The sequence below is a fragment of the Marmota marmota genome, unplaced genomic scaffold (genome assembly GCF_001458135.2).
Source record: "Marmota marmota marmota unplaced genomic scaffold, marMar, whole genome shotgun sequence".
In the NCBI taxonomy this organism is placed as follows: domain Eukaryota; kingdom Metazoa; phylum Chordata; class Mammalia; order Rodentia; family Sciuridae; genus Marmota; species Marmota marmota.
The window spans coordinates 21,422,337-21,445,657 of record NW_026000185.1 but is presented as its reverse complement, the minus strand read 5'-3'; the positions used below and the strand labels follow the sequence as shown (position 1 = coordinate 21,445,657).

Below are 23,321 nucleotides of genomic sequence, written 5' to 3'. Positions count from 1 at the left end.
GCTCCAAGCTCAAAGAGAATTCTAGATCTAGAAATTGCCAGGCTCATGGCAGAGGGAAAAGACAAGGGAAGCTGCCAGATTACTTTGTGGAGTTTTTTTTTTTGTTTTGGTTTTTGTTTGTTGTACTGGGGATTGAACCCAGAAGGGCTCTACCACTGAGTTATATCCCAGCCTCCTTTTTTATTTTTTGAGACAGGTCTCACTAAATTGCAGGGGCTGCCCTTGAACCTGTGATCCTCCTGCCTGTCTCCCCACTAGGTGGGATTTATAGGCATGTGCCACCACATACAGCTCATGTTTGGAAGTGATACTTTACCTTTCTACTCATATTCCATTGGCCAAAGAAAGCCAAGGCACAGAGCCCCACTCCTGTCAGTGGGGCATGAGTGTATAATTCTCCTATAGTGAGAGGCCCAGTAGGGAAGGACAATAAATATTTGAAACAATAATTCTATCTTCCACAAGGCTGTACCAAAGATGTCAATCACTGAACTTGTTCACTCCTCCATCCACCACATACACACTCCACTACAGCATTTGGTACCATGTAGCACCCTACATACATCTTGGCCAAGAATAAAGTTATGACTCAAGGACAGACAATTCCTAGGCAGGTCAACGTAGCCTGACCTGGAGAGTGGACTAGACCAGCTTCTTGGGAAATTGAACCACAAATATTGAGTAAGTTGCAGCTAGACTGTAAACAGGTAGATTTGAAAAAGTTACAGTTAACCCATAGTCTGTTCCTTGAAAGTTAAGCTAAAGCAAAGCAACGTCACCAGGATTTCAATGCAAAATCTACCTCCTCTTGACTCTTTCCAGAGGTCAGTGTCCCACAGGGAATGGTGTGTACACAGGGAAACCTGTGGGAGCTCTGATGCATTGCTCCACTTACTCACTTGCCTGCCAGGTCTGTTCCAAAATTTTACTCACCTCTTCAAACCATTAATGTGTCCCCACAATCCACAGAAGTTCAAACTACTGAGCCCACCAAGCATCCAAGGGCTCACCTGATCATCTAGTCACCTCTTCCAGGAGGTTCTGAATGGTTTTCTGGGTGAGACAGGTAATCTCTTTCAGGGGTGGCGCTGTCCAGCACAGCAAAGAAGCACTAACATGTTGTTTAGTTCAAGAACATCCAGCTGCATAGATGTGGATACCCAAAGAATCAGATCCCCATAGATGCCACAGATTTTGTGGTTTTACTCTGAAGGCAGAGAGGTAAGAGAGGACAAAGGCAGCCAACTGGAAAGAATTCCACTGGAGATGCAGGCAACAGGAGGAAAAGGTGGAGAATCAGGGAAGCCCAGAGGCCCCCAAGTCCAAATTCAGTCTGGTATTGGGGCAGGATCCTCCCAGCTCTCCCAGCTTCCCCATAGAGTGGTCATCTAGGTTGGGTTTTCACACTCCTGGGAATGGGAAGCTCTTTGCTGTAAAGTCCTTAACTCACTACCCCTGCAAGTCCCTCCACAATTCCTCCCTCCTCTTTTGGAAGTTTCGTCTTGCCCCTGGAGCTCTGAGATCCAACCACTTTTGCCTGTCTGTGGACTCACTTGGAAGTCCTGCCCATATCAGCTTCCTAGATCTAAGAACTATTTAATACCAAGGAGTAGAGATGACCACCCCTAAGTCCGCTAGCCAATCATTTTCCAGTTGCAACCAAGCCAATGCCTCAGCTCACCCCCCACCCCACACACAAACTGCTGGCCAAGCTGCTAGAGATCTCTGACCAGATACAGATGTTGTCAGTTGCCACTCTAGGGCCATAGGTAGGTGCTGCAGGCAGCTACCCTGCCACAGGTGGAGGGAGAGCAGGCCCCCATTAGCTTGTTCCAATCCTTGCACCCAGTCCTGCCCTCCAGTCCCTCCCCCAACTCATTTCCAGGCGTCACACCAAATGCACCAATGACACCACATGTATCCATTCCCCAATTCTTGGTACATCCTGCAGCTGGATGGCCTGAGCCGAAAGGGGCAGTAGCAGCCTGTGGGATTGAAAGTGGGATGGACTGGGCCACTAAAACTCCGCCCCCAGACCTTGGGGACCAGAGCCAAGCACACCCCTATTCCAACCAGGCATCAGAGCCAGGAATCAGCTTACCCTTTGAAACCAAGTGTCTGGGACAGGAGTCACATCCTCCAGAAATGAGGCATGTGGACTAGGAATGGTTAGAATTTAGAGTTAGGGTTTGTAGTTCATATGTCTTATGGAAATCAGGGTCCTTGCTCTTCTGACTCTTCTACCTCCTTCCACCTGGTAACCTTGCAGTAATCAGGTATGCTGTTCTGGGGTCATGGCTCTCTAAGTTGAACTCATAAAAAGCAATGCCTTTTAGGTAAAGGGCCTAGGTTGCTGAGATTGCCTGGCAGTGTCTTTGGCTGCATCTTTCTATAATTGAATCCTTCTCATTTACCATTCAAAATAAATGTCCCCTCTGAGACCAGACCTTCCTGACCACTGTACCCAAAGTAACAGCCTCACTTACTCAATTACTTTTTCATGATGCCTCTTCCTTTTGGCCTCAGGGACACTACTAATATCTTTCTCTCTCTCTCTGTCTCACACAAACACACACACACACTTCTTGCCTGATAAGCTCATCAATTCAGGTTTATGTACTCACAGTGGGGGCACAGTATGAGCTGGGAGCCAGACAAAATCTCTTCCCAACACACTCTACCCATTCTGTGGGAGAACAGACAGACAGAGCCAGTCCACTGTGGTCACAACACCTAGGGCACTCTGATCTGAGCCTGTCTGACTGAGCCTGGCCCCAGGAGTGTCCAGGAGGTGGGAAGCTAGACAGTGGAAGCCCTGGGCCAATCCTTCTAGGAATACACATGCACAGGGGTCTCCAAGATTTTTTAATTTTTTTACAAAACCATGTGTCCCAGTCAAACAGGACACTACAGGCCCTTCCCCAGGCATCATGGCCTGAAGGGGGAGGCCCCACTGAATAAGCAGCTGTCAATCCTGAAAAAACCATCTGCCCCTTTGCGCAGGGGCCAGTGTCCGGACAGGGGTCCAGCTGGAGACTCTGCCCTGCCCCCACAGCTGCTGGGAGAGAAGGCCAGGCCCCAGTCCCTGGTATTCCCCATATCTGCAAGGGAAGGAGGGAGAAGAGGGTCTGAGGGGAGGCGGGAAGGCTGGTGCCAGGAACAGGGCAAGCCCACCATATCTCACCGAGAATGAGCAACATTATCCAACTGCTGTGGTGATGCCAATGATGACAGCTAGGATGAGAACAGTGATGGACACACAGATGGCAATCATGACTTTTTTCTGTGGGAGAAGAGGAGTCAGGAAAATCACTCAGGAACACTTGGGGCTGGGGCCAGGGCTGGAGGCTCACCTTCCTCGCCTTCTTCTGGTTCTCCAGAGCTTTCTTGACATGTTCCTGCCCACGTTCCACATAGTCTGCTGAGCTCAGGATGTTCTTTTCTATCCGGTTGATCATCTCCCCCTGCACAGAGGATAGAATGGTTTAGGGAGACAGGGATGACCAGGCAAGGGGGGCCCAGCAACTCCTTTGCCCACCCCAGACACAAATGACTAAAGGACAGTCTTAGAAAAAAAAACTGCACTAAAGAAGATATGGCAGGACCAGATCTGATAAAAGTTGTGACTCCTAAGGACGGCTTCCTGGGCTCCTTCAATCAATGTGGTCCCTTCTCCCCTGTTCCCTTATTTCATACAACCTCCTTTTGTAGGGGCAAGATGGAGCCACGGGCCTCAAATGGCTCCTACCTTTTTCATAGATATTGAACTTTTGTCCCCTTACAAATCTATCTGAATTCATCCATTCTTCTATGTCTGTTTCCCAGCTGCTATGAAGCCCTCCCTGTTCCTGCCTCCTCCTGGCACTACCAGCCTTCAGGTCCTGGTACTCCTACTGAATGAAAGCCCTTTCCCATGACTCCCAGCTGCAAAAGGGCATTGGCTGTAGCACTACTGAGGTCAGCTCCTCAAGGACAGGGCTGGAAGCTTACCTCAGCTCCTACAATGGGCCAGAGGAATACCACTGACACCCCAACCTTGCTCAAATTTTAGAAGGCAGGTCCTCTAGGGGGAAACTTAGGAGCTCTTAGAATCATGAAGGTGGGTTCTGTTGGTAGTGGAGGAGCCATGATTGAGGCCATACCTGGGGTAGGTGCAAATTGGAGAGATGGATGGGAGGTTATGTACAAAGGAGTGGCCATCTGGGTAGCAGTGGAGGTGGGCACAATTCTGGGGATTTGGCTAGGGATGGAAGTAGGGGCCACCTGAGACATGGCCAAGCCTGGAAGAGCACAAAAGCCCAGGAAAGAGTCTAAGGGTGGAGAGATTGGTTCCAGGTTGAGACTGAAGGCTCTGACTATGCATAGCCTCCCATCTGGGGGCTGCCCACAGTACCCACCTGCATCTCCACCTCAGTTGCTAAAAAAGTGAAGATCTCATGAAGCTCACGGATACTGCGTTCAAGCTGCTGGATCTCACTATGCCGAGCTGAAATCTCATTTAGGGCCTGTCGAGTCACCTGTGTGTCCTTCAGTATCTGGGGGGATGTGGACAGAAGAGAGGAAATAGATCACAGGGTGACCAGCAACAGGTCAGAAGCTCCTGATGGGTTTTTGGGGCAGTCCCCTAGCCGAGGAGCAAAGTCAGGAACCTGATGAGTGACTCCATACTGGGCTGCAGTATGCCCTGAGTCAAAAGGCACCAGGGATCAGAGAAAATGGGAGGCCCAGCAGAGGGAAGATGGCCATGGGCACTCACATTGGATACAAACACCTCACTCTGCCCACTGTCCAGCATCTGCTCCAGCTCCTCATCAGAAACCATTCCAGCATTGGCTGTAAAAGAAAAGGCCAGCTCAGAGCTGGGTCAGCATTACCCGACACCACAGGTCTAGAGCTCCAACTCACTGATTTTCAGCTGCCTCCGAATGCGCTCCACGTTCTTTTCCCGGTATTCAGACTGCATCAAGTTGCACTTGTTGATGAGCTCCACAAATTGCTGGGACAGCACCCCATGCTAAGGATGGAGAATACAAGCTGGGCACCTCAGGAGGATCCCTGCCTCTCTGGGCCTCAGCATCCCAAGGATATAGTGCGCAAACATGAACTGTCATGAGGTGCCTACTGCCTTAACCACCCTAACAGGCTCCCTCACTTCTGAGTGAAAGCCAAAGCCCTAACCAAGGCCTAAGTGGCCCTACACGATCTGCTTTGACCCCAGTAACTCTCTGACCTTATCTCCTCTTTCCCTCCAGAGTGTTCCTTATTCCTTACTTCCACTACTAGCCTTTGAATTCACTGCTTCTTCTGTCTAGTATGCTTATTCCCCACAAACATCTTTTAATCTTTGTTCCAATGTCACATTCTGAATGAAGCTTTCTCTTCCTTTTTTTTTTTTTTGTGGTTGGGGGGTACTGGGGATTGAACTCAGGGGCACCCGACCATTGAACCACATCCCCAGATGTATTTTTTTATATTTTATTTAGAGACAGAGTCTCACTAAATTGCTTAGTGCCTTGCTTTTGCTGAGGCTGGCTTTGAACTCATGGTCCTCCTGTCTCAGCCTCCCAAGCCACTGGGACTACAGGCATGTGCCACAGCGCCCAGCTTTTCTCCAACTTTTTAAAAATTTTTTTTGTGGCTCTAGGGATTGGAGATTGAACATCCTAAGCACAAGCACTACCACCGAACACTACTGTCAGCCGTCTACCTTATTAAAATTGCAACCCTACCTTCTCAGCACTCTTTGACCCTCTTCTCCTACTCGTTTGTCCTTAATACTTATTGTGTTTTTATTATTATGGCGATTGTCCTGCCCCACTAAAATATAAGTCCCTCAAAATATGGATTTTTGGTTTAAAAAGGGTCCAGCACACAGTGAGCAATCAATGTATGTATGTTGAATGCTTGCTGAATGCCAGTCTCACTGCTTAAACTGGAGATCACCATGCTTTAGGTTCTCCCTAAAACATCCTCTCCGGGGCATTTTGTTCCACCTTGTTCTTCCACTGATATTTTAAATAAGCTCATCCTTTAGAATTCTTTCTTCAGAGATATATCTGCTCTCCTGGACTCAACTGCACCCTTTCAAAATGCTCCAACCTCTTCATCTTTGATTTGGGACCTTTGTTGAGCTCTGGGTCCACCAACTCCAACCCTAACCTCCAAGAACCCCAAGCCACTTCTCACTGGACACTCAGAGGGAGCCAGTCAGATCACTTCAAATCTCCTTACTAAGATGTCATCCCAGTGAAGTTCCTCTTCGGTGCTGCCCTAGCAAAGTTCCTCTTCCTGATTTCTTGAATACTGTCCATGGGGCCAAGGATGTCCCTGCCATGTAGGCAAGAAAGTTGCCAGTCATTTCTGACTTCTCCTTCTCTTTGTCTGTGCAGAGTCACCAAGTCATACATGAATAATGTGTTTGCTCCCTAATCAACCCATATTCCCAATCTCATTTCTTGAAAGCATGTCTCCTGTAGGCAAGCCAAGGTCATGTCTATGAACAAAGAAATTCACTGAATGGAGAAGAAGAAAGCAGGGTGTTATAATAGATTTTATATCAGGAAAACTAGGTTCTTCACCTTAAGTGAATACTTTCCCTTTCTGAGCCTCAGCTCCCTATTTGGAAAATCATCAGGTTAAGATTCAAGGATCTCTAAAGGGCCCTTCTTTCATACATCTGCCATTTAATGATTTATGAACCACTTACTGAAATGTCCTAGTTCTAGGAAAAATAAACCCACCTGGGTTTTTCTCATTCTTGTGTTGACGGAGTTAGAATTCTCATCAGCTTCCTCCTTCTGAGGCTCTATGGCTGTGGGAAGACGCAAGAGTCCAGAGAAAAGGATATTGACTCAAGACTTCTGGAAATTGGAAACCAGGAAAAAGGGCCACAGCCAGATCACAGCTACCTAATAGGGAGCTTCTCATTTCTGGGGAATTTTTTAGGGAACTATAATTTATGATAAAATGACTAGGGGCTGGGGATGTTGCTCAGTGGTAAAATGTATGCACAGTATACACAAGGCCTTGGATTAGATTCCCAACACCATGGGGTCAGGGAGTGGGGGGGGGACACCAATTTTGAGCCTCTGGCAACAGAAAGTTTATTTTTCCTTGCATTATATCAGTGAGTTCCCATGAGTATGAAGAAGACTCATAACAAAACCCAAAGAACGCACATTGAGCAGCAAGAACTATAGGAGTAAATGGTTTCATTCTAAATAAAGGAACCTAAAAAGCAGGCATATGTTATGAAAAGTACAGTGGACTGGATGCCAGGGTACAGAGATTCTAGACCCAGGCTGCTGTGTGACCTGGATGTATCACTGGTCTCTCAGAGGCAAAAACTCCCCAGACATACCAGGAACAGGGAAGAACTAAAGGGAAGGGAGGACCTAGGAGCTCACCCTTCAGCTGAGTGCGGATCTCCCTTCCCAGCTGTTTGATCTCATCACGCAGGTTCTGCAGGTCCTGCTTCATGCCTAAACAAGAGAAGGCCTTGATTCCCCAACCACAGCCCCCACCTCAAGAAATCACCCTGCACTTAACTACAACCCCCACAATCCATTGGGCTGAGCATGCGTACACCCGGGATTTCGCTTACTCTCCTCGGGAAGGGGCGTGGCCAGGATGGTGACCTGCTGCTTCTCCAACTCCCGGATTTTATTCTCCAGCTTGACCATAGTCTGCCGAATTGTCTGGACCTAAGAAGGATGACCGAGAGGGCTGAAAGAGATTTGGGGTACTCCAGATTTCACTGCTCCTCGGTCCTCCTACCCCCTCGAAAATCCAGGCCAAGACCCCAGCCCCTTACCTTCTGGAAGAACTCATCGTCTGGGCTCCCCAACCGAGCTGTGCCCGGGTGCACCACCAGCGCAACTCGCTCCTTGTCCTCATCGTCCGAACTGTTATCCCCCTGCCAGGGCCGAAGTCACTGGCACCATTTTCATGCTGCAGTTCTCGCCCCGCAGGACCCATAGTCTTCCGGGATTTTCCTTCCTGGCCATCAGCCACCCCTCCCTGTCCCGAAGACCAGGGCTCCTGCAATCCAGTCGGTCCTCCAGCCCCCAACCCTACTTCCCCAGTTTCTCACCTGCCTCAGCTCGCGGGTCCTGTCCCGCATGGCGGCGGGAGCTCTCTCCCCGGCGTCTGAGCCCAGAGGGCCTCAAGATTCTAAGTTTGGAAGTCCCGCACCCCACTCGCATTGACAGCCCCCTCCCTCACCCTGCGGACCCCAACACCCTCATGAGCCGCCAAAGACCCTGACCCTCGCACTGTCCACAGTCAATGCGAAGGAGCCGACTTCAGGACCCCCTCAAGTTCCACAGGTTGGAATTCCCTTTTCTTCCCCCCCTCCCGCTCCCGTAGCTTCAGCCCCGCCCCTCTGGGATAGTTGGGGCATGCGCAGCAGGTCGCGTCTCTTCCTCGCCCGAGGGAAAGGCGAGGTCGGAAGCTACAGAGCCCCGAACGGAAGCAAAACTGCTTCAATGCTACAGCCCTCCCCCTTTACCGGAACCGTCGCTTCTTCCAACGGAAATCTGTTGCCAAAAGGGGTGGGAATGCGTCATTTCTATGTAAATCGAAAAAGACCCGCATCTCACATCACCCCATGGCGCCCCTCGCGTCACGTGAGCGGCTTGGTCCCAGCCTCGCAAACCGCAGAACGTGACTCTGACTGTCACGTGTCCCGGCTCTGTCAACGCTGCCTCCGAGACCAGTCTCACGACGTCCACGGCACCCGGGCTCTGAGCTATTCCCCTACAGCCCCCGCGAGGTGGGGCGGAGGGCACTGACTATCCCAGAGACCTTTTGAGGCAGTGGGTGGTGGGACATTGGCTTGAATTCGCTTGTATTCTTTTGGGGACCAGGAGCGTTGGCAGACTTACGACTTAGAATTGGGACTGTCAGCATCATGGGACCTTGAAAGTCAGAAAATAACAATATCCGAAGTCTTCAGCGTCAAAGAATTGCAGGGGTTAGTAGGCAGAGAATCTGGGGGTGGAAAGTGACCTCACCCAAGGCAGAAATTTCTTCCGCATACTCCTGGCTCAGCCTCTGACAGGTGGGCGGCCGGCGCCCTGCAGGAACACTGCAGTCCCGCTGCACTCACCAATTTCCGATCAGTGAGACCATTTCAGGACATCTCAGGCTGAGAAAAAAAGTGTCTGTATTATGTTGAGCGGGCTGCTTCCTTGCCACTCACACCTCCCACCCCTACTCTTCGCCTGAGGTCATAGCATGACTGTCTTGCTCTTATCTAAATCCTCACCATCAAGTTCAGTACCTACTGCTGTAAAGGACTCACGAAATATTTCTGAACAGAATTTTAGCCTGTCGTGTATACAAAGAGGAAGCCCATGGTTCCCTGATCTTTAGACTTTAGGCTCTTTCACGGTGCCACTTCCCTAACCTGGCTCTCTATACATTCACTTGAGTAATATTTATAGGGCACATACTATGGACTAGACACTGTTACAGGGACTGGAGATAATCAGGGACTAACAGACAAAAATCTCTGCTCTTGTGGAACTTACATTTTATAGGAGGAGTTCCCAAAGCACTCAGTCTCCACATAGCCAAGAATGCATAGATCATATACATATGTCAAGAGTACAGCTCTTTGCAGTGAACTCATGCAAAACTTCAAGCAAGAGAAGGAAAGGTCCCTCTCCAGTATGCACTGGTCAGGAAACCTATATTCTTGTGCCTGAGTTGCTACAGACTACAGAGTCACTTCTTGCTTCTGGGCCTTGATCTCCCATCTGTACAATGGGTAACAGCAGGGGGATGGAAAGGAGGATCAACTTTATCAATATGCCCTGCTCTTGCCGAGTGCAGTGACGCTCACCTGTAATCCCAAAGGCTTAGGAGGCTGAGGCAGGAGGATTGAGAGTTCAAAGCCAGCCTCAGCAATTTAGCAAGGCCCTAAGTAACTTAGCGAGACCCTGTCTCTAATAAAATATAAAAAAGGACTGGTGATGTGGTTCCGAGGTTAAACACCCCTGGGATCAATCCCCAATAAGAAAAAGAAAAGAAAGGTTATGAAGTTCAATGATTATGAAGTTGGAAACTGTCAAGTGCTGAGTGAGGGACTTTGGTGTTTCTTTTCCCCTTAGAACTCAGCTTGCCTGAGTTTGCGAATGGAATGAAGATGCTGCTGCCAGTCAATGTACAGAGGGAATTTAGGGTTGGAGGGCTTATCAGGAGGCTAAGGGTGAGGTCCCTTAAAGATCATGAAGAAGAATTTCTCTGCACTTGGGTCTTCCGTTTTAGCCTGTGCCTCTCCAATTAACTGCCACTCGCCTCCTGCTGCTGCCCCCACATCTTTTCTCTCCTCCTCCTCCTTCTCCATATATATATATATATAATTTATTTTTTTATTATGTGGTGCTGAGGATCGAACCCAGTGCCTCACACATGTGAGGCAAGTGCTCAACCACTGAGCTACAACCCCAGCCCCCCTCCTCTTCCTCCTCCTCCTCTTTCTCCTCCTCCTCCTTCTTCTCCTTCTCTCTCTCTCTGGAAGTGGAAGGACTCTTGAGCACCTGACTGTATGTGATCTTGAATGATTGCTTCTTTCTGGGACACAATTCCCTCATTTGACAACTTGGTCTGGCAACTTCTGCCTTGCCTAAAGTTAAGAATTGGATGATGTCAAGGGAGGTTAGGAAGGATATAGAAGGGTCTTGTAAATTCATGAGGGTTTCCCCCTCTCTGGGATTTTACTACTGTGCATTCCAGCTCTCTGTGGGCCCTGAGTCCCATCTGCTTCTGTATCTCAGCCTCTTGATGACTTTCTTCCTTTTCTTTCTCTCTCTCTTTCTTTTTTTTTTTTTTTTTTTTTTTTTTTTGTAGTGGGGATTTAATGCAGAGGCTCTTTACCACTAGACTACATCCCTAGCCCTTTCTATTTTCCATTTTGAGACAGAGTCTTGCTAAATTGTTTAGGGCCTTGCTAAATTGCTGAGGTTAATTTCAAAAACTTGCAATCCTCCAGCCTCAGCCTCCCAAATCACTGGGATTACAGGCGTGCCCCACTGTGCCCAGCTTGATGATTTGCTTTCTTGGTTCCAAGCTGCAATATGAAGTTGTTGGTGTCTCTGTTAAGCAACTCAGGATTATGATATTCATTATTTCATATATGGTCTCTGGGTGGGATTACAGGGCTTTGGGATGGTGACTAAAGGTCACAAGAAGCTGGACTTAAAGCACGGAGTGGTGTGTAGAGGGGACAGACCATTCAGAAACTGAGCCTTTTGTTACTTCCAGTCCCTCTGAGTGACCTTGAAATATGTATTAAGTACATTGGCCTTGGGTGTGTAGGTATTGGGGGGTGTATATTTTTTCCAGTCTGTCTGAAGCTCAGACTCCACCTAGTCCTGATGCTTAGCAACCTGTCCTGTCCCTTCTACCTGAAGGTATGATCCTACCCACACTGGAGCCAGATGACCTGGGCAGGGATCCCCGCTCATTCACCTACTAACTCTGTGAGGCAGGTTACTTAACCTCTCTGTGCCTCAGTTCCCATCTGAAAAATGGGAAGAATAGTGGTACCAAATAGATTTGCTATAAGGATTAAATGAGATGATATAAGTAAAGAGAATAAGCAGATCTGCTATAGGACAGTGCTATATAAGTATTTTTTCTATTTTATGAGGGTAAAGATGTTGGTTGTTACTCTGAGGCTTTCAGCATCCCCAGTGTCTCTGCTGGGGATTCCATATAGTTGCTTGTCTAAAGCCTGCCTTCCTCTTTCCATCCCCTGAGCACCACTGTACACTGGGTGCTAATCTACTCACTAATTCCTGCACATCTCTCATGTCTCCACTTGGATCTGACAGACTGTATATTTTGCTTATTTATTTTATATTTTGTCTGTCTTTATCTCTACCACACTCACTAGATAAGAACTTCATGGGACTGTGGTGATAGACTCACTTGCCTAGTATGTGTGAGGCCCTGGGTTTGATCTGCAGTACCACATTAAAAAATAAATTAATTAAATGGAGTATAAAACAACAACAACAACAATAATTTCATGAAGCCAGGTATGGTGGTGCATGCCTGTGATCCTAGCAGGAGGCTGACACAGGAGGATTGTAAGTTTAAAGCTAGTCTCAGCAATTTAGTGAGGCCCTCAGCAACTTAATGAGATCCTAACTCAAAATAAAAAATAAAAAAGGGCTGGGGAATGTGGCTCAGTAGTTAAGCTCCTGGGTTCAATCCCCAATACAAAAAAAAAAAAATCTTTCATGAGGACTGGGATTTTTACCTGCCTTATACACTAGTGTGTCTCCAGCAACTACAACAGTGTTTCACATATACTAGCTGGTCGGTAAATATTCATGAGTGAATAGAATTATTCATTTTTCATTTTATATTTATATAGTATTTATTTGTACCAGGCACCAATATAAACAACTTTATAAACATTAACCCATTTAATTGTAATAATTCTATATAAGATGGATGCTATTACTGCCCTCATTTTACAGGAAAGAAAACTGACCACAGAGAAGTTAAGTAACTTACCCAAAGTTTCACAATTGGTAAATGATAAAGCTAGGATTTGAAGCCAGATAGTGCAACTATAGGGTGTGTACTCTTAACCATTACACTATGATCCAAGGAAAATACCAGTTAGGGGTGGCTCTGCATGTTCCACCACCTCTGGGGACTTGCTGCCACCTATTGATGTTTTGGATTATCTGGGGGGAGGAGGGGGCTGATGCTTGCTGACTGAACTGCCTCTGTTCCCCTGTCACAGGGTCTCCAAACCTGCTGGGTTGGAACTGACTCTTGGAGAGGTTCTTGGTCCTCCTCTTTCCTCATTTACTTTGTCTCCAGAAGCCAAAGATATCCACCCATATGTCACTTAAGAGCCTCCAATCACCAAGACTATTTCTGTGCAAACCCCGTGATCCATGAATGGAGCCCACTTAGTTCTGTCTTCTTGAGCCTGTCTGGGGCCTGAACTTGACTACTCCTTAGAGTTCCATCTGAGTGACCTTCCCCTCTTCAAATTCTACACACACTCCTATGGTTTTAACTGACATCCATATGCTTGCCTCCAAAGGTGCATCTTCAACCCAAACTTTCTCCTGAGCTCCAGATCCCAAATCCCAGAATCCACTGGCCTCCTGGATGTCCCCTCCTGGAGGCCACACAGGCATCTGAAGCCCAACATACACAAAACAGGATGTATCACCTTCCCCTGGAAACCTCCTAAACCAGTTTCCTGTCTTCCTGTGTTTCCTCTTCACGTGGGTGATAAGTGACACTATTAACTCATGCCATTATTTTGGCCTTGAAATTTATTCTAAAGGTGATGGGAGACCTGAGGATATAGATCAGTGGTAGAGCACTTGCCTAACATGCAAAACACTGGGTCCAGATCCACAGCGCTGCAAATAAATAAATAAATAAGATGGATAATGTTATTTGTCAGGATAAGCTTCATAAAAACACCACAAGATATGGGCTGGGGTTGTGGCTCAGTGGTAGAACACTTGCCTAGTATGCATGAGGCACTGGTTTTTTTTTTTTTTTCCACATAGGAAAACTAAATAAACAAAAGATATTGTGTCCATCTACAACTAAAAATTTTTAAATATTTTTTAAAACACTACAAGATAATAAGGGGAAAATCCTTTATAGGTCTCAAAATGAGGACAGGTTTTCCAACTCCAACTTAGAATTCAGCAGCTATAAAAGAAAAGATTAATACATCTATCTCTATAAAAAAATTCTGCATGGTAAAAACATGAGCAAATTCAAAAAACAAATTGGGAAATATATATATGTATATATACTATCATATATATATGCAATTCTTATCATACACAAACAGCTAATCTCCCTACTATTCATATTGATAAAAAAGACCCATAGTATAACAAAAATAGGCAAAGAATATGACAGTTCACCAAAAAAAATACATAGGCTTTAAACATGTATGCAGATGTACAGCATTACTCAAAATAATAGAAATGAAAATAAGGTAATGATGAAGTCAGGTATAGTGGCTCATGCCTGTAATTCCAGCTACTCAGGAGGCTGAGGCATAAGGATGGCAAATTTGAAGCCAGCTTCAGCAACTTAGCAAGACTCTGTCTCGAAATAAAAATAAAAAGGGCTGGGGATATAGATCAATGATAAAGCACCCCCAGGTTAAATCCCCAGATCCACAAAAAAACCAAAAATACTGAAATGCTATTTTGTGTTTATTGCATTAGTTTAAGCCCATAAATCTGACAAGACACTTTGTCAACAAGACTGTGGGAAAATAAGTACTTCATTCATTATTGGTAAGAATGCAAAATAATGCAACCCAAATAATATTTATCAAAATGATAAATGTGTTGGGCACAGAGGCACATTCCTGTAATATGAGCTACTTGGGAGGCTGAAGCAGGAGGATTGCAAGTTTGAGGCCAGCCTTTACAGCTTAGTGAGACATTATCTCAAAATATAAAAATAAATCAATAAATAAAAAGGGGTGGGGTGTCTCTCAGAGGTAGAGCACTTGCCCAACTTGCACAAGGCCCTGGGTTCAATCCCCAGTACTAAAATAATGCATACATATCCCTCCATTTTTTTACAGTACTAGAGATTGAACTCAGGGGTGCTCTACCACTGAGCCACATCCCCAGCCATTTTTTAGTTTATTTTAAGATAGGGTTTTGTTGAGTTGCCACGGCTGACCTCAAAAATATGAGCCTCCTGTCTCAGCCTCCTGAGTGGTTGGAATTACAAGTGTGTGCCACCATTCCTGACTATATATGCACTTTGAACCAGCAATCCTACTTCTGAGAAACCAGAAGAGATTCCCACTATATTAATTAGCTACTGCTGCATAAGAAATCACCCCCCAGAAACATGGGGTTACTTACTGGACTAAAGCAACCACTTTTTGTTTTTACAGATTCTGAAAGCAGCTGGGTGATTTTTCTGCTGGTCTTGCCTTGGACTACGCAAGTGGTTACAGTCAGCTGGCACCTCTGCTGGGGTGGGCTGATCCAAGATGGGTTCACTCATACTCATGTGTCTGGGATCTTAGCTCTGATGGCTAGCTTGGCTGGAGTGGTTGAGCCACTCCCTCCGTGTGACACTTCATCTGGGTTTATTCATAGCATAGTGACTTCAGTGTTCCAAGAAGGTGAAAGTGGAAGCTGCATTGCCTCTTGTAGTCCTATTATGAATCTGCACATGACTTACAGAATATTCTATTCAAAGCAAGTCACAAATCCATACCAACTTCAAAGAATGGGAGAATATAATTTTAACTTATCACATCTGTGTATTTATTGGTGTTGTGTGAGATAGATCAGAAACTTGTCGATCAGCAAGTTGAAGCTATCAAAAAAGAATTAGGAGAGCTGGGGCTGTAGCTCATTGGTAGACCGCCCACTTCGCACATGTGAGGCACTGGGTTCTATCCTCAGCACCACATAAAAATAAATAAAGATATAGTGTCCAACTACAAAAGCATTAGGAGCCTCACTATATAGAAATATGAAATATTCATTATTTAAATATGAAAGTGTAGAATAAGGATATCAGGCTTACCATTGCATAAGAAAAAAAAGTGTGTGTTCTCTGCAGGTCAGGCCTAGGTGCCTGACAGGCTGTGTTAGTCAGCTTTTTGTCTCTGTGACCAAAATACCTGACATAAACAACTTGAAGAAAGAAAGGTTTATTTTGGCTCACAGTTTTGGAGGTTTCAGTCCATGGTCTACTGGCTCCAAGGCAAACGTCCTGTCAGAAGAGTATGTCAGAGGAAAGCTTCTCATCTCATGGCAACCCTGAAGCAGAGAAAGAAGAGGAGAGTGCCAGGGACAAGATATAGTCCCCAAGGTCATGTCTCTAGTGACCTACTTCTTCCAACACGCCCCCACCTGTGTACAATTTCTATCACCTCTCAGTGGTTCATTCAGCTGTCAGTGGATTAGTCCACGGATGAGGTCAGAATCCTCATGATCCAATCACTTCCTAATGGCCCCTCCTCTGGTAATTGCTGCATTGGGAATCAAGCCTTCAACACATGAGCTTTTGGGGACATTCAGATCCAAGCTATAATATGCTCTCCAGAGGATGATTTATCCCTTCTGGTTATCAGCCTGCATTGCCTCATCCCCAGGCCTGGGGGATACCTTGAGTATACTAAGAGGAATAAGAAGATGAGGAAAAAAATTGATGAGCATTACACTGAGAAAGGATAAGCAATGTGGTTTAAACATGCTGTAGGAGGCCAAACTACACCACCTCAAAATATGTCCCTTTAGGGGCTGGGGTTGTGGCTCAGTGGTAGCGTGCTCACCCAGTATATGTGAGGCACTGGGTTTTATCCTCAACACCACATAAATAAATAAATAAAGGTGTCCAAAAAAGTTTTTTAAAAATATGTCCCTTTAGCATATTACTTGAAGGCAATTGTCAAGAAGCAGATATAATAAAGCTCTGCCTTCCTACTATTTGCAAAAAACAGGACACACATCTATACAAGTTCCTTCCCTCTCTACCAAGAAGGACAAAAAGGTGGAGATAGTCATAGCTAGATTGATTTGTGTCCCAGTGATTGCTGTGTTGGGTCCTAATCATCCTTAGTGTCTCCTGATGCCTTGACTACAGACTAAGAATTTAGCTAAACTAGACACAGTGGCACAAACCGAGTTGTTGTAATCCTAACAACTCGGGAGGCTGAGGCATTAGGATTGCAAGTTCAAAGCCAGCCTCAGAAACTTGGTGAGGCCCTAAGCAACTTAGCGAGAACCTGTGTCAAAAAAAAAAGGACTGGGATGTGGCTCAGTGTTAAGCACCCCTGGCTTCAATCCCTGTACAAAAAAAAAAAAAAAAGAGAGAGAGAGAGATTAGCTGTACTAGACACAGTAGCACACTCCTGTAATTCCAGCAACTTGGGACGCTAAGGAGGGAAGATCTCAAGTTTGAGGCCAACCTGGGCAAATTAGGAAGATATTGTCTCAAAATAAAAATAAAAAATTAAAAGACTGGGAAAGTAGCTCAATGGCAGATCCCCACTGGGTTCAATCCCCAATGTGGAGGGTGGGGGCAGGGATTTAGCTACATAGAATCATAGACTAAAATTTAGTTCTGTTTTAATTAATAAAACTTCTTTTTGAGCAGTTTCAGGTTTACAGAAAAATTGAGCTGAAAGTACAGAGTTCCCATGTGTTCTCCATCCAGCTTCCCCTATTATTAACATTTTGAATTACTGTGGTACATTTGTTACAATTCATGAATCAGAACTACGTAATTATTAACTCAAGACCATAGTTTCCATTAGATTTCATTCCTTATGTTATACTTTATATGGGTTTGACAAATGCATAATGACATGTATCCCACATAGTATCATACAGGATAATCTTACTTCCCTAATGTCCCAAGCACTTCATTTACTTACCCTTCCTTCCCCCTCATCCTCTGGAGACCACAGATCTTTTTACTGTCTTCATAGCTTTGTCTTTGCAAGAATGTCGAATACTTGAAATCACACAGTATATAGTTTTTTCAGATTGGTTTCGCAATATGTACTTAATTTTCCTCCATGTCTTTTTATTTATTTATTTATTTTAAATTTTAGTTGTAGTTGGACACAATATCTTTATTTTATTTATTTATTTTTATGTGGTGCTGAGGATCGAACCCAGTGCCTCACATGTGCTAGGCAAGCACTCTACCGCTGAGCCACAGCCACAGGCCCTTCTCTGTGTCTTTTTATGACTTGATAGGTCATTTCTTTTTAGTGCTTAATAATATTCCATTATCTGGATGTACTACAGTTTGTTTATTCACTCATCTACTGAAGAACATCTTGGTTGCTTCCAAGTTTTGGCAATTATGAATAAAGCTGCTATAAACTTAAAAGAAGGAAAGAAAGGTGTGTATGTGTGTGGGAGATGTGTTTGTTTGTATCTTCTTAAAGAAATCTTGGGAAGTTATGTAAGAAACTAATACAAGTTCCCTAGAAGTGATCCATGGGAATAAGGAGGTTACTACAATTGTTAGAGTAAGAATTTTTTAATATATATATAATATATTTAAATATATGTATGGACTTTATTTTATTTATTTTTATATGTGATTCTGAGAATCTAACCCAGTGCCTCATACATGCTAGGCAAGCACTCTACCACTGAGCCACAACCCCAGCCCTAGAGTAAGAATTTTACTGTATACCTTTCATATTACTTAGATTTTTGAACTGTGTAAAAGTACTATATTTCAAATATATATATATATATATATATATATATATATGTCAAAGAGTGAGCTCAGGGCAATGGTGCATTCCTGTAACCCCAGCTAGTCAGGAAACTGAGATAGGAGGATTGTGAGCTCAAGACTAGCCTGGATAATTTAGCAAGACTGTGTTTTTAAAAGATCCCAAGCCAGGGCTGAGGTTGTGGCTCAGTGGTAGAGTGCTCGCCTAGAACGTATGAGACCCTGGGTTCGATCCTCAGCACCACATAAAAATAATAAAATAAAGGTATTGTGTCCAAGTACAACTAAAAAATGAATCTAAATAAATAAATAAATATAAAGATCCCAAGTCAGTTACAGTGATGCATTCTTGTAATCCCAGCCTTGTGGGAGGCTAAGGCAGGAGGATTGGGAGTTCAAAACCAGCCTAAGCAACGAGCAAGGCACTAAGCAACTCAGTGAGATCCTGTCTCTAAATAAAATACAAAATAGGGCTGGGGATGTGGCTCAGGGGTCAAGTGACCCTGAGTTCTGGAGGCTGAGAAGTCCAGATGAATCTGTCAACAGATTCAATTCACAGTGAGGATTTGCTTCCTGGTTTGTAGAGGGCTATCTTCTTGTATTATCATATGACAGACAGAAGAAGCTCTGGAGTCTCCACTTCTTTTTTTTATTTTGATTTTTTTAGTTGTAGACGGACAGAATACCTGTATTTTGTTTATTTATTTTTATGCGGTGCTGAGAATCGAACCAGGGCCTCACACGTGCAAGGCAAGCACTCTATCACGGAGCCATATCCCCAGCCCAAGTCTCTACTTCTTGTAAGGATGAAAAACTCATCATGGGAGATGCACCTTGATGATCTTACACATACCTAATTGCTTTCCAAAAGGCCCCACCTCTTAATCCCATCACTTTTCGGGTTAAAGCTTCAACACATAAATTTGAGAAAATGCAAACATTCAGTTCATAACAGAATAGCCATGACAGAACTTTAATTTTACAAAGATCCCACCAGTGGTCAATTGCAAGGCCACCACAACACAGATGGCTATGAGGGTATGCTCTACATGAAGCATCACACCAGATGGGCACCATTCACATCCTAGGCATCATGTATTTGAATATTTACTACAACAATTATCTGACAGACAGAGGTGGCATGTTGTGAGAAAGGTATACCTTTTGCCAATTTACACAAAGGGGCATTTAGGGGTTGACAGTACCCCTGGGTCTCTGAAGGTTAATTGAGAGATCAGTTAGGAATCACACCAAGCCAAAAATCAAGAGAGGTCTGGAGGTGGAGATAAAGCATCCACTAAAGAGATGGAATTTATCAAGCACAATTGCAGATTGAAGGGGAAATGAGGAATAGAAGGAGCCTAGATCACTTCTGGGTCCTTGGTTATGGCTATATGTGGAATAAAATTGCTGAAGTAAATTCGTAAAATAAATTGCCTTTATAAATCACAGCAACAAATTATTAGGAAATGTAAATATATGTAGTGCCTAAGAATAAATATTCTAAAATATGCTAATGTCCCTTAGAAGGCAAAATTTTTAATTGGGGGGGTATGTTGGGGGTTGAACCCAGGCTTCATACATGCCAGGCAAGTGCTCTACCACTGAACTACACTCCCAGTCCCCCCCCCACACCCTGGCTTTTGGTGTGTGTGTGTACTGGGGATTGAACCCAGGGTCTTATGTATGCAAGGCAAGCACCCAACCAACTGAGCTAAATCCCCAGACCCACAGCCCCATTTTTTTTTAAGAGACAGAGTCTCACTGTGTTGCCCAATCTGGTCCCAAATTCTTGTGTACAAGCAGCCCCCTATGTAACTAGGATTACAAGAGTGCACTGTACCTGTCTTACAGTATATATATATATATATACACACACACACACACACACACACACCAGGGATTGAGCCCTTAGCTACAGAACCACATCCACAGCCTTTTTTATTTTTTTATTTATTTTTTTTTAATTTTTTTTTCCATTTATTTTTTAGTTTTCAGTGGACATAACATCTTTATTTTATTTTTATGTGGTGCTGAAGATCGAACCCAGCGCCTCGTGCATGCCAGGCGAGCGCACTACCGCTTAAGCCACATCCCCAGCCCCCAGCCTTTTTTATTTTGAGACAGGGTCTTACTAAGTTGCGTAGGGCCTAAGTTGCTGAGGCTGGCTTTGAACTTGCAATCCTCCTGCTTTAGTCTCCCAAGTCACTAGGATTACAGGCATGTGCCACCATGCCTTCCCTGGCTTACAATTTTTAAAATTTTGTTAAAAAAATTTCTTTAAAGAAGTTCCAAGTTAATGAATAGACAGATATACCATGTAAATGGATAGGAAAACTCAATGTTATAAGGTCATCAATTCTTTCAAGTGTCTCTAGAAAGGCAATGCTATAATCCTGTCTCTGCTGTATAATGCTGACTTTGCTGGAATGAGTCCCTTGGGAGGCAAAAACCAGTTGACCAAGAGAACATTCTGATTCTGGGATTTCTGTGTGGATTGGATCCAAGCTCCTGCCTTGAGCAAGTTACTTAAACTCTGTGTACTAAAAAGTAGGGTTACCAAAGCATAGGTCCTGGCACAAAGGGTAGGGCCTTAATAAACTCTAGCTAATGGATCATAGGTCAAACATGTATTCACTCTTTTGTTTCTGAACACAACAGTTGTGATACGTCCTGTGTCAGGAAGGGAGCAGAGCTTAATTAGATGGGGTCCTTTAACATGAGGAACTCAGAGCCCAGCAAGTTGATAAGCTATGTATAAATTTCTCCACCGTCTGCAGTGTTTTTCATAATAAACTTGTGAACTAAGAACAAAATAAAATAAATTTCTCCACCTGAAGTCTTCCTTAAGAGCTGGGCATAGTGGCACATGCCTATAATTCCAGCCGAGGCAGGAAGATGGCAAGTTCAAGGCCAGAATCAGCAATTTATTTATTAAATAAATAAAAAGGCCTGGGAATGTAGCTCAATGGTAGAGCACCCCTGGGTTCAATCCCCAGCACAAGAAACAAAGAAACAAAGACCACTCAAGAAGGGAGACTATATATGAAACTGCTACTTAGGAAACTCAACTCCCAGGGTTATTTTGGTAGATTTTAAGTGGTCATGTATGTGATGAGTTCAGAATCACTGGGGTGTTGTAGCTCAGTGGTACACTTGCTTAGCATATATAAGGACCTGGGTTCAATACTAAGCATTGAAAACAAACAAACAACAAAACATTAAATTACTAAACAATGAGAGGCATTACCGTCATCACATTATGTGTGCCTGTCTCCATTTTTAGAGCTGCAGCCAGATTGGAGTTGTGCACCTTTTACTCTTTCATTCATTTGTCAAATACTTACTGAGCACCCGCTACATGCTGGGGGGCAGGGCTCAGTGCCACTAAAAAACAAACAATGACCAGACTGGAGTTGTGGCTCAATGGTACACTTGCCTAGCATGCGTGAGGCACTGGGTTTTATTCTCCACACCGCATATACATAAATGAATAAAATAAAGGTCCATCAACATCTAAAAATATTTTTTTAAAAAAAAGAACCAACAATGGACAACAAAAAAAATTACTGCCTTCCTAGAATTTATTTTCCTTGTGTTTATGCCTGGGTAAATGTGTGAGGGAACATGCCATTTGGTCATATGGATTTTTAGTGAGCATCTACTTTATATCTGACCTTTATGTTTGGGGAGAAGCAGACACCAGCCAGACCCAGTCTAGTCTGGTTGGGAAGCAAGCTGAACTTATACCTAGTGAGGTTGTCTGCCTGGACTGTTGGGAGAGGTTTGATCTGGATCTTGAAGGACGAGAAGTCGGACTATCACAGAAGGTGCTTAACAGTATTCCAGGTAAAGCAAATACACAGTGAGAGACTCAGGGTGCAATGAACTCAGGGAATCCATGATTCCTTGGTGCAATGAAGGTCAGAGATCCACAGCTTAGGAAGGAAATGGTAGAAGACCTAAGGTGATGGTGATGGGATTCAAACCCCAGAGCAGGCTTTGGAGTGTAATCTGGCAAGCCATGGGGGGTATTGTGAGGTGTTGGTACAGGGGGTTAACATTATCACATTTATTTGAGGGACAATTACACTAGAGGCCAGGGAGGAAGATGGATATGAATAAAAGGGGCTCCAAGTGGCAAGACCAGGGAAAAAGCTGTCCTGATGGTCCAGGCTTAAGATGAGGAGGATTTAGATTGACCAGAGGTGATAGGGATGGAGAGGACACAGGAGACAGCTCTGGATGTGGCAGTTGAGAGAAGAGCTATATCTGTGGTTTTACAAGAATGGACTTTGTGGGGCTGGGGACATAGCTCAGTTGGTAGAGTGCTTGCCTCACATGCACAAGGCTCTGGGTTCAATCCCTAGCATCCCCCCAAAAAAACATAGCTTTGTGATCAAAAGCTGCAGATAAACTGGGCACAGTGACACCAGCCTGTAATCCCAGTGGCTTGGGAGGCTGAGGCAGGAGGATCATGAGTTCAAAGCCAGCCTCAGCAAAAGCAAGGCACTAAGCAACTCAGTGAGACCTTGTCTCTAAATAAAATACAAAATAGGGCAGGGGATGTGGCTTACGGGTTGAGTGCCCCGGAGTTCAATCCCAGTACCAAAAAAAAGCTGCAGATAAGAGTCCCACCTGGTAAACTTGGACATGATACTTAACTATTTAAAGCCTCAGTTTTCTGATCTGTACATTTGGAATGACAACAGTGGCTGCCATGAGTCGGGAGGAGTAGTGAATAGGACATGGTGGATACTCAGATCGTGGTAGCATTGTTACAATGGAGAAGAAGTCAAGGACAGCTTTCTGTCTGTGGTGAACAGCTAGGTGAGTGGAGATGCCATCCCTGATGGAGAGCACAGGAAGGGGCACTTCTGGGGAGTGGAAGGGCACCACTGTATTTGGGGTTCCCATGTCAAACTATGATTATGGATCTGATACCTGTTTTATCTCGGTGTTCTTGGTGGCCAGCTCAGACACATAGTAGTGGCTTCCTTTGAGCAAAGGGATCTGTCTTGCAGGTACAGATGTGGGTACTGCAGGCATGTAGATGCAGAAAGGTGTGTGTAAAGTAA

General features: G+C 44.7%; 1 protein-coding gene across 5 annotated transcripts; it reads right to left on the bottom strand.

Annotated features, from left to right (window-relative positions):
* Positions 1 to 2,852: 2,852 nt before the first annotated feature.
* Positions 2,853 to 8,386, bottom strand: Stx4 (syntaxin 4). Of its 5 annotated transcripts, XM_015491332.2 has the most exons (11): positions 8,093 to 8,386; positions 7,814 to 7,915; positions 7,604 to 7,703; positions 7,407 to 7,481; positions 6,741 to 6,811; positions 4,906 to 5,014; positions 4,757 to 4,833; positions 4,398 to 4,535; positions 3,354 to 3,464; positions 3,185 to 3,283; positions 2,853 to 3,101 (listed from the first exon to the last, which is right to left on the bottom strand). In XM_015491332.2, exons 1-10 carry the CDS (start codon positions 8,120 to 8,122, stop codon positions 3,200 to 3,202), a joined length of 897 nt encoding a protein of 298 aa, XP_015346818.1. In that variant the 5' UTR covers positions 8,123 to 8,386; the 3' UTR covers positions 2,853 to 3,101; positions 3,185 to 3,199. The 5 variants fall into 5 exon arrangements, with proteins under 5 accessions (XP_015346818.1, XP_048645787.1, XP_015346817.1 ...); XM_048789830.1 differs by having other exon boundaries at positions 3,185 to 3,464; positions 7,814 to 7,933; positions 8,093 to 8,348; XM_015491331.2 differs by having other exon boundaries at positions 3,185 to 3,464; positions 7,604 to 7,725; positions 8,093 to 8,348.
* Positions 8,387 to 23,321: the final 14,935 nt, after the last annotated feature.